Source organism: Leptonotus elevatus, chromosome 1 (assembly GCF_054856555.1).
Source record: "Leptonotus elevatus isolate MCC_2025b chromosome 1, RoL_Lele_1.0, whole genome shotgun sequence".
Classification (NCBI taxonomy): domain Eukaryota; kingdom Metazoa; phylum Chordata; class Actinopteri; order Syngnathiformes; family Syngnathidae; genus Leptonotus; species Leptonotus elevatus.
In genome coordinates this window covers 48334667-48346298 of record NC_141239.1, presented here as the reverse complement: position 1 = coordinate 48346298, position 11632 = coordinate 48334667, and the positions used below count along the sequence as shown (strand labels likewise).

Below are 11632 nucleotides of genomic sequence, written 5' to 3'. Positions count from 1 at the left end.
TAGATGCTGGTGTGGTGGATCTGGCATGCATGAAAATCTCCACCAAAGAGGGGAGCCGTCGACCCCCGCCGGAACAGAGCAAGCGCAACACCTCCGGGCCCCCCAGGCCGCGGCAGCGCCAAAGGACGACCCCCGGGCCCCACCAGGACCACCGGCCGGAGAGCAAACCTAGGAGCAGGAGCGCCCCCCGCCCCAACACGGCCCGCGCCCCCGGCCCAACGCAGCAGGACGGGGCACTGCAGGCCCACCAGGCACCCCACCGGCCCCCAACCCCCGCCCCCCCCCCACAACCCCCCGCCCCCCATCCACCCCCGCCACCCACCCCAACCCAGCCCCAGCCGCCCCCAATCCCCCAGACACCCCCCACCCCCAGCACCCCGCAACCCCCACCACCGCCCCCCCCCAACAAAGCCGCCCCCCCCCCCCGACCCCACCCCGACCAACCGGCAGCCCCCCAACCCCCGACCCCCAGCCCCCGGGGACCACCCGCACCCAGGCACCGGCGCCGAAGAGGGGCCGGACAGCGGAGCGGAGAGGGCAGCCGCGCCCACCCCACCCCCCGCCGTGTGGAAGGACGGAACACCGGGGGCAGAAGGGGGAGATGGGGGCACCGGAGGGCGGCCGACACCCCCGAACCCCAGGCCCAGCGGGGGAAGGCCCCGGTCGTCACCCCAGCGTTCTTTGTGAAAATTAACCCCTGTTACTGAGTCCGCCAGCTTCATGCAGCATTCCTAATGTTTTATTTATTTATTTTTTATTTTTTTTTTCTTTTTTTTTTTTTTTTTTCTTTTAAGAGCTCAGTATTGTTCATTCGGAAATGTCATCATCATTGCTCTTTTTTTTTTTTTTTTTTTTTTTTTTTTTTTAAATATATATATATATATATACACATATATACATACATATATACATATATACATACATACATACATACTTTTTTTTTTTTTTTTGTGTGTGTGGGTGAGTATGTGTGTGTGCGTGCGTGCGTGCGTGTGTTTGTTAGCTCACCAGAAAACCTATTAGAAAAAAAAATCTTATACCGTTCACCTAAATCGAACACCAGGAGACCCGAGGGGACCGAAGAAAACCAAGGAAGGTGAAATCCAGCACCGACCAGACACCCCCCACCAGAACTCCTCCCCAGCCCAAGAAACATCCAGACCCCAACAAATCCAAAAAACATAAAGTCAGGGAGGCCTCAAGAGACCAACGGAGAGACCGAGAAAAGGAAGGAAGGACAGACGAAGCCGCGTGAGATCCGAGACACCAGCCTCCACCGATTCAATAACCTGAGGAGGAAACAGATTGTGTCTGAGTTTCGGTAGATGCTGGTGTGGTGGATCTGGCATGCATGAAAATCTCCACCAAAGAGGGGAGCCGTCGACCCCCGCCGGAACAGAGCAAGCGCAACACCTCAGGGCCCCCCAGGCCGCGGCAGCGCCAAAGGACGACCCCCGGGCCCCACCAGGGCCACCGGCCGGAGAGCAAACCCAGGAGCAGGAGCGCCCCCCGCCCCAACACGGCCCGCGCCCCCGGCCCAACGCAGCAGGACGGGGCACTGCAGGCCCACCAGGCACCCCACCGGCCCCCAACCCCCGCCCCCCCCACCACCCCCGCCCCCCATCCACCCCCCGCCACCCACCCCAACCCAGCCCCAGCCGCCCCCATGCCCCCAATCCCCCAGACACCCCCCACCCCCAGCACCCCCCCACCCCGCAACCCCCACCACCGCCCCCCCCCAACAAAGCCGCCCCCCCCCGACCCCACCCCGACCAACCGGCAGCCCCCCAACCCCCGACCCCCAGCCCCCGGGGACCACCCGCACCCAGGCACCGGCGCCGAAGAGGGGCCGGACAGCGGAGCGGAGAGGGCAGCCGCGCCCACCCCACCCCCCGCCGTGTGGAAGGACGGAACACCGGGGGCAGAAGGGGGAGATGGGGGCACCGGAGGGCGGCCGACACCCCCGAACCCCAGGCCCAGCGGGGGAAGGCCCCGGTCGTCACCCCAGCGTTCTTTGTGAAAATTAACCCCTGTTACTGAGTCCGCCAGCTCGCGGACTGGCGAACTCTACCCCTAAACCGTGAATGTGACCCCACCCAGTGTATATACAAGTGTGTGTGTGTGGTGCATTAAAATTAGGAGCAGGTGAACCGGAGCCGATGGAAATGATATTCCCACGCTCCGATCCACCCGCCACCCAAGCATGTTGCTGAGTGTATGTGGTGCATTAAAAAAAATAGATAGGGCGGGGGGGGGGGGGGGGGGGGCGGGTGGCGACACGGACAGGGGACCGCAGCACTGCTCTATACTGCGGCCCCCAACCGATGGCACCCCCACAAGCCCCCAAGCCCCCCCCCCCCCACCCACAAGTTGTGTGGTGTATTAAAATTGGAGGGGAGTTGTAGGGTGAAGACGGTGTTTCCACCCTACCCCACCCCCCAAAGTGTGTTATGTGCCCTATATGTCTATAAAAGTGTATTGTGCAAACCTAGTGTAGTGAGTTAAGAGGTGTGACCAGCGGGGGCCCCCCCAACCGGGCGGGGGCAGGAGGCGCACCGGCCCACCAAGCCCCCACCCACCCCACCAGGACCCCGGCGGGCATATGGGACCCGTCCGGCGGGGCGATAGGGCTCGCCCCCCGGATACTGGGTCCCGCCCGAGGTGTCAGGACGCCCACCGGAGCGGGGCGGGCACGACACCAAACCCCAGCCACCCCCGCCGGCCCCCATAGCACCGAGACCCGGGCCATGGATGGAGCCCCCGGCCCAGGGGAGGGGAAGGAAGGCGTACCGGGGAAGGGGAAGGGAGGAGGGAAGGGGACGACAAGAAGGGCAGGGGGCAGCGGCAGGGACGCAAGGAGAGGGGGAGAGGAGGAGGAAGGGCGACGAGGGAGAGGGGACAGGGAGGCGGAGGACGGGCGGGGAGAGGCGAGGAGGGAGAGGCAGCAAGGGGGAGGAAGGGGGAGGGGAGAGGGAACCACCGGGCACCCCGGCGGCCCACAGGCCCCGAACCGCGTCGCCGGGCCCAGAGCGACGGACCGCGCCGGAACGGCGCCGCCCCCGACACCAGGGAAAGCCCCGCAACGCAGCACCCCCCAAGAGACCCAGGGAACGGCCAAGACGCAGCCGCCACCCAGCAGCCAACAGAGGGGCAGACCCGCCCACTCCCCGCCAGGGGGGACAGCACCCACAGAATTAACCCACTGGCATGCCGTGAATCCGAATATCAACCCCTGGTGCCCATCGGAGGTGAATCCGCTCGATCCCGCTGGCAGCAGCCGGGTTCCTGACTATGGAAACACAACCATTAGTTACAAATTGCCTAATACAGAAACATCAATGCCAGTTATAACGCTGCTGTGGCTCTCGCTAACAGGCAGAATTAAAATCCAAGTTTAGGTTAAAAAATTCTATATACGTAGACCATGTTTCTTTAAATTTTGACATTTGGTTTTTATTTGAGGCAGATATTTTTTCCATTAAAATATGATTTATGAGGAGGTTAGACCATTGGTCGATATTCAAAGTTTGTTTATTTTTCCAGTTAACAAGAATTGTTTTTTTTGCGATAGTAAGGGCTACAAGTATAGATTGAAATTGTTTATGTGGTAAGTCAATTGTTGTTAAGTCACCTAGCAAACACAAGTTTGGAGAAAACGGTATCCTACAGTCCAAGACAGCGGAAAGTTTTTCTAAGACTTTAGTCCAGAAACACATAACCGGAGTACATAACCATAAAGCATGAAAATAAGTGTCTGTAGTGTTTTGTAAACACTGGAGACAAATGTCGGAGTCTGAGAGTCCCATTTTCTTCATCATATATTGAGTAATGTATGTTCTGTGAATAATTTTATATTGGATAAGTTGTAAATTTGTGTGTTTTGTCATTTTAAAAACATTTTCACAAACTTGAATCCAAAAGACAGATTCCGGAGCTATAGACAAGTCTGTTTCCCATTTTGAGATGGGTAAAGACGTTTTATCAGTATATGAAAGTAACTTATATATTTTTGAGAGTTTTTTTGTTGTTGTTGGAGAAAGCTTGGTAATATCTTTAGCTAAAACAGGCGGTTGGAGCGTACCCTGGAGTGTTGGAATTTGTTTCTTTATCATACTTTTAACTTGCAAATAATGTAAAAAGTTTCCGTTTTTTATTTTATATTTTTGGAGCAAGGATGTATATGATATAAACATATTATCTGAGAAGAGATGGTGGAGATGTGTAATTCCTTTCTGCTCCCACACATTCAAATAAAACGATTGGTTGTTAATTTGAAAGTCGGGGTTATGCCATAGGGGAGAAAGCCCGCTGGGCTCCACTTTGGCTTTTGTCATTTCTAGTGCCTTCCACCAGGCAGTCAGGGTGGCGGAAATCATTGGATTTTTAAAGCAGTTATGGCGCTTAATCGATGTTGTAATAAAGAGTAAATCTAGGAGTCTGAGGTTATTACAATCCTTCTGTTCTAGTTCCAGCCAACAGTTAGTATCTCTATTGGGTTGTGCCCATAAAATAATATATTGTAGCTGGTTGGCTATATAATAGTGCATAAAATTTGGTGCCTCTAGACCTCCTTTGGATTTATTTTTCTGAAGAGTAGATAGACTAATCTTTGCTTTTTTTTTTTTCCAGTAAAATTTTGTAACGGCTGAGTCCAACAACTGGAACCAGTTAGCCGTAGGTTTAAATGGAATCATTGAGAAAAAATAGTTTATTTTGGGTAAAACTTTCATTTTAATAGTGGCTATTCGTCCTATTAGAGAAATAGGAAGATTATTCCTAATGTTTTAAACATCTGTAATAACATACCACTGTGTAATATGTGTAGCTGCTGGATGACAATGACACTGAAATGTATGTATTGTATGTATTATAAAATGATGAATGGCTTCAATTGTTTTGGAATAATTTAATATGACACTACAAAAAAAATCCATATTTAAGCAAAAGTTGTCGATGTGAACTGGTTGCTATATGTACAAAAATACTGTTTTTGTTATGAATAAATACAGTGTAAAGAAAATTGATGACATCTACGTACAGCATTTGAGTCACTTAAAAAGTCATTTGAGGATTACAGGTAATGATTTTGATTATTGCCAATTTGAAATACTTATAATACTTACTATATGTACACTAGTCTAAATATGGTATTCTGGTTTATATTGCATTAGTGGAATATGAGTATATCAATATCAGAAGGCAGCCATTTTGCCACTTGCTGTCAAGTGAAAATTACAGTTGCTCAAGTAACAACCAATCACAGCTCAGCTTCAGAAAACAGGTGAGCTGTGATTGGTCGTTGCCTGAGCCCTGAGCAACTCCGGTGTCTTCAGTTGACAGTAAGTGGCAAAATGGCCGCCCCGTGAGAGGGGTAAAAATAGCTGGATTTTGCTTTATAACTCATATTCCACAAATGTAATATTCATCAGAATGTCACATTTAGACTAGTAAGATCACATATATTATCGTCAAGAAATGTTGAAGGTTGACTTCTCAAAGTTATTTAGAACATGTTGGATGACCAGAAAATGACTAAACAGAAAGACAAAAACATTCACGTTTACATGACGAATCCCGATGCTAAATGGCCGTTAGCATACTAACATTTGAGAACAAAACACATTTGAGGTCAGCGATCCATCACATGGTCATCTGGCTGGTGTCCACAAAAACAAGCCATCCTTAAGCGCTCACAGAATTCCACTTCCTCCTGTTGCAAGAGGGAAAAAAAATAAGTGCAGGAATTGCTCTCTTGCAAACCCATCCGAAACTAATAACACCATTTGGGCACCATATGGTGTAGATAAAGCGCTATATAAAAAGCAGTCCTTTTACCATAATAGATTGAAAATGACACCACTAGTCAACAGAGGGCGCTGGTGCGCCACCGTATCACTGACAGTGGTCACCACATTACAAAAAAAAAAAAGTGATAATAAAAATTCTAAATACATGTACAGGTATTGTAAAATCCCACGAATAACACACAACTCTGTAGAACACATACCCTCCATAATTCATGCTTAACTCTTTGACTGCCAAAAACATTGAATAACGTTTAGTAAAATCCTACGGAGGGCTGCCAAAGACGTTCACTATGTTTTGTTTTGGGGTTTTTTTGGAAACGGGTGTCGGAAAGCCTTGGACAGCTGTGCTGAAAGTATTAAGCAGATCTAGTTAGTATAATTACTATTTTTGGCCTTTAGATGGCAGCAATGACTCTCTTTGGACAAGATTGGGTAGGTGTCAATAGAAGACGTGAGGCGGAGCTAGAGTGTTGAGGGGAAAATGGCTGAGGAATCGAAAATGGCGACCGGTTGCAAGCAGCTCACGCTTGAGCATTTTTTTCAAAGACGAAAAGCATCGACCAATGCTAAAGAGCACATTGATGACGACGATGATGATGGTGGTGACTCCGAGGTTGACGCTGAAGTTGGAAGCGCTGACACGGCGGCTATGACCACGTCATAAAGCCTCACCGGCTATCGATGCTAACGCCGGAAAACGCGGAGCACAACCGAGCACTTCTGCACAGGCGGACGTTCAATCGGACGATGAAGAGTACCCCGAGTCCAATGCATATTCATCGGAGGAGCGGGTACAGTCTGATCACGGAGAAGACACTGGTTCTGGACTACGATGCCACCATGAATGGAGTGGATAAGATGGATCAGAACATCTACCACCCGGTATAGGAACTGAAGGACATGAGGAAGCCAGACGTAACACCACCGTAACGTAACCGTATCATGATCCTGATAGACTTGAAGGCAACATGGCCAAACACACACTGCAGTATATACTTGCTATTCCCCGGAAAAAACGGCCGGCAAGAAAGTGTAGCGTCTGCACGCGAAGGGGCAATCGCAGTGAAACTAATCTGTTGTGCAAATCCTGCTGCGTCCCCTTGCACGCAGGGGAGTGTTACAAAAAGAAAAACTGTATTTGAAACATCCACATAATTGTAAATAGTACCACAGTTGCACACATTTGTAAATAGTTTGCGAAATTGTTTTGTCAAATTATTACACTGTTGAATGTAAATAAACGTATTTTGCTATCAAAAAACACTTTTTCATTGTTGGTGGTAGTGTTTTACAGAAGTAAAGCACTGTTTAGGTGTTTGTAGCATCATTCATGGGAAAAAAAAGGTGTCAAATTCACTAGAGTGCATGAAATAATATCGTTTCACTAAAAGCTTGATTTCTCCGGATTTTGGTCCAAAACAAGCGCATTTGGGTGAAACTAACCATTTTCTATTGTTGATTACTGAAAAGCGGAATAAGGTAGAAATAAACTTTTTTTCTGATTAAAGATGAGAGTTCAATCTTTCATTTGGTAGTATGTGTGTTTCCATAGTCCAAACATAAAATTTTCTGTGGACCTTGAAAGATCAGTCAAAATGCTTAAATCGGCTGGCACTGACGGCATCCCTTTTCTGAAAACGTCTGGCAGTCAAAGAGTTAAAAAGCATTATTTTTTCTCTGCTTGTCTGGTATCCTTTGTTATCAGAGTGGATAATGTTAACAAAGACTCAAAACATACCAATAAAGTTTAAATCCTTTTCAATTCAAGTTAAAAACTATGCTCTTTTCCCATACATATTATGAGGTCGTTCAAAGCATTCTAAAAATTATGTTTTCCAAAATCTTGTTCTTGCGCCACATGCTGCAATTAACTCATTCACTGCCATTGATGGCTATAGACATCAAAAATTAATTTAAGCTATTTCTATTAGTTTCACATTTTTTTCCACCTTTGTTAACAAGAGTATGAAAACCTAGATTTTTTTTATTGTACATTTAGAACATATATAAAATTTGTCATTAATCATGAGTTAACTAGTGAAGTCATGTGATTAATAACAAAAACTAATTTTCTTCTCCTTTTTTTTTTTTAAATCGCGTCATGCGATTAACGTTTTTAATTTTAATTAATCGCATGACTTTAATAGTTAACTCACGATTAATCACAAATTTTACATGTTCTAAATGTACAATAAATAAAATTCTAGATTTTTATACTCTTGTTAACAAAAGTGGGAAAAATGTGAAACTAATAGAAATAGTTCAAATGAATTTTTGACGTCTATACGCAATGGCAGTGAATTGGTTAATTATCTGTTCTCGCAGAATTACAGTTCCTTTTTGAAGAACACCGAGAGGCGCTCCGTGCATATTTAGCTGCTAAAGATGTTCGTGCTTTTTTCTTCTTCCACTATGACGAGAACAAAGACGTCCACATCCGTTACTGTGATGGTCAAAACTAAAGTTTGGTAGGCTTGCAGCCGTGCATAAGTTGCCGCATCGTCCAATCAGTTTAAAGTATTGGAAAGAATGTCCCGCCTTTCCTAAGCAAATCACAGTGGAGCAGTCCCAGATTGATATTGTGAAGCACTCCTTTGAGCGGACCACAATTATCAATCAGGCTATTGCCAGGTTACCACTGAATACCATTCTAGTCGAATTTGAAAAAGTAGGTGACATACCCGACTTTCCTCTTTCCCATGAAGCTCTCTGGCTCGCAGTCGCAGTAACTCTTCGAGAGCGAGAGACGGATCCCTACAATCTGTGAGCCCCTTCACGCAGTCTTCCACCAGGCTAGACAGACACAAGAGGCACGGCAATACAGTATTATTCAGTTATGGCCTATCGTAGCTGACTTGGGCTACATTCCCACTGACCCAATCATCAGCTGCTCCATGCTGAAGACAGCAAAAGATTGACTAATTGTCTTACCAACAAAGGGCGCCAAGGACGTGTTCATGAACAGGGGAGTGTGGAGCGTGCAGCACCGAAACCAGCTGCTGCACCATCCCCATGGAGACCACCGTGTCTGCAGGAAGAACGTAAAGTAAGTACAAATACATTATTCCCCTGATCATAAAAAAAATAAAAATAAAAGATTTTTTTTTTTTTTTTACTTTTACTTTTACTCCCTGAATGTGAAATACAGCATCTCCTGAAAACCTCATCTTGTACCTTTGTGTTCAGGATGTGACGTCAGCAGATTGACCAGAAGGAAGGCCGACTTGGTCTGGAGCTTCTCATGTTCTGACTGCATGCCTCTCATCAGCATCGAGAAGCCATCGTGGGACAGAAAAGCCTCCAGTCCGGCGTCTTGCTCTCGAACCAGACCTGCAGTTACAACAAGGGACGGGATAACGCTAATCACTAATCCATTTGAAATGTTTCACAGCGAGCACTAAAGTCACGGCACTCACATGAGACCGCATAAAGGGCTTTGACTCGGACTGTTGGATGGGGGTCCGAGTCTGTCAGCTGTAGGAGCTTTGGCAAAGCACTTATCTTTAGCAAGTGAGCCTGCACTTGTGGCATGTTCTGGGCGCAGACAGCAATCAGCTGAGCAGCGCTCCCCCTCAGACGACTTTGGGCATGACATAAATACTTGGAGACACACACATCCAGGCCTCCCAGAACCATCAGATCTGTGAGAGGTGTGGGCACACAATTAGGTTACACGTTGCTTTCACTCACTCATTCATTCATTCATTCATATTCTATGAAATGATAATAGTGACCTCTGGCATTGTCAAGGTTCTCACACAAATCCGACAGCAACTCAAAGACTGATTCACGCTCATCTCCATCTTCCCTATCCCCCTCGCCGTTGACCTCCTCCTTGTTCAGGAAAGCCAAACACTGCTTCATCTGCTCCACCTCATCCATCTGTTCTTTGCAGACATCTGCAAGAGCCTCCCTGAGCCACACGCTCCTCTGAAAGACGGGGAACACAAAGAAAAGACTATCAGACGGTATTTAAAGATTTCAATGGTCAATAATAATGATATAAACTCACGTGATATGACTTATAATGCCAAAATAGTACATGCTAGTTGATAAAAAAATATATTTTAATGGGATGTATAGGTCTTTTTTTTAAATAGAAATCTTATATATATATATATATATATATATATATATATATATATATGTTAGTTTCAACTATGGGCCGCAAATAAGCAGCTTAACTCATTCAATGTCATAGGTGGCTATTGACGTCAAAAATTCATTTGAACTCTTTATATTAGTTTAAAAATGTTTCCACTTTTGTTAACAAGAGTATGAAAACCTAAAAAAAAAGATTGTACATTTAAAACAGATATAAAATTTATGATTAATCGTGAGTTAACTATTGATTAATTACAATAAAAAATGTTAATCGCCTGACGCGATTAAAAAAAAAAAAAGAGGAAATGATTATTAAAGATTAGGAGCGTCAGGTGATTAATTTTGTTAATTGTAATTAATTGCATGACTTTACGAGTTAACTCACGATTAATCAAAAATGTTATATCTGTTCTAAATGTACAATAAAAAATTATAGGCTTTCCTACTCTTGTTAACAAAAGTGGAAACATTTTTTTTAAAACTAATAGAAATAGTTCAAATGAATATTTGACGTCTATAACCATCTATGGCAGTGAATGAGTTAAGCAAGCACACTTTTTCTCTTTATCGGAGAAATGTGTGACAGAGTGAGAAGTTCAATACAGTGCTTTCAAAACGTACAACTCATATCATTTACTCATACCACTAATACTGTAAAAAGTTGGAATGTGTTAAAAGCATGCAGGAGAGGTAAACCTATTTAAGAAGAAAAAAACACGTTTGTGTACAGGGCAGCTCCTGGAATGTATCTCCTGCGATAAACGGGGGTTCACTGTATTGTACAAACATTGGCTTGCAATGGCTTCAATATGCAATTTGTGTGTGTTGTCAGAGTCTTCCAAAATCCACTTTTCCCAGGACCTACCTCCTCTGAAATGGCTTCCACAGGAGCAGGCCCCTCTGCACCGGACCCTGCATCGATTGCCAACTGCAAGACCCCCTGAAGATTCTGGGCGTATCTTCTATTTTGTCTGTCCTCCGTCATGTCGCTTGAAAGGGGAAACATACATCAGGTAAAACTAGGACCCAAGTTCATGCGCATTATTAAACTCATTCTCAAATGTCATGCTAATCAATCAATGTTTAAAAACACTGTCTATATTATTACCATTTCAAATACAATCAGGGAATCTCAACAGCTGTTAAAAAGTGCCTATAAGCTATACATTTGACATACATAACATGATTTAGGACACAAGTCGGCCTATTTATTAAAAATCAAAACAAAACACACTTTTAGGACATACGCATGTAAAACAATAGAATGTTAAGCAGTAAATACCAGTAATACCACGTGATGAGATGTTAAGCTATGCAGTGTGCAAACTAGTTGATCGTCGTACTGAGGACCCACTAGGGCACAGGCCCAACGCTTTGGTCAGTTAATTAAGAATCACTGATACAGCACCAAAATCATGCTAGGTACATAGCAGCTAAAGACTTCCATGAAAATGTTTAAATCCAACTTACCTTCAAAGGATCACGAAATGATACTTAACAAGTGAGATCACAGACCCCTTTTTGATGGCCAAGAAGGTTGACGCTTCTTTAAACCAGAAGACACATGTAAGCGCTAAAACATTCTATCTAAAACAAGCGCATGAGTGGCCAGGAAGCTGCCATGTTTTACCGTAACGGTAAAACTAAAGCCGCAAACGTCATTTGGCATTTATAGCCGTCTTTCCAGTCTGACTATAGTGGGGTGAGGAGTCACAATCTAT

At 45.5% G+C, this 11632-nt stretch overlaps 1 protein-coding gene across 1 annotated transcript; it reads right to left on the bottom strand.

Annotated features, from left to right (window-relative positions):
- Nucleotides 1-4891: 4891 nt before the first annotated feature.
- On the bottom strand, nt 4892-11578 carry hspbp1 (HSPA (heat shock 70kDa) binding protein, cytoplasmic cochaperone 1). Its single transcript, XM_086066765.1, has 8 exons — nt 11382-11578; nt 10777-10900; nt 9542-9737; nt 9224-9448; nt 8982-9137; nt 8739-8835; nt 8489-8600; nt 4892-5710 (listed from the first exon to the last, which is right to left on the bottom strand). Exons 2-8 carry the CDS (start codon nt 10894-10896, stop codon nt 5630-5632), a joined length of 987 nt encoding a protein of 328 aa, XP_085922891.1. The 5' UTR covers nt 10897-10900; nt 11382-11578; the 3' UTR covers nt 4892-5629.
- Between the last annotated feature and the right edge of the window lie 54 nt (nt 11579-11632).

What these genes read in the sequence shown, in the direction of transcription:
- hspbp1 (XM_086066765.1), bottom strand. Translation starts at nt 10,896, where the DNA reads ATGACGGAGGACAGACAAAATAGAAGATACGCCCAGAATCTTCAGGGG. An exon ending in TGGAAGCCATTTCAGAGGAG is followed by an intron (nt 9,738 to 10,776) that starts GTAGGTCCTGGG and finishes CCCGTCTTTCAG; the next exon opens with AGGAGCGTGTGGCTCAGGGA. An exon ending in GTCACATCCTGAACACAAAG is followed by an intron (nt 8,836 to 8,981) that starts GTACAAGATGAG and finishes TTCTTCCTGCAG; the next exon opens with ACACGGTGGTCTCCATGGGG.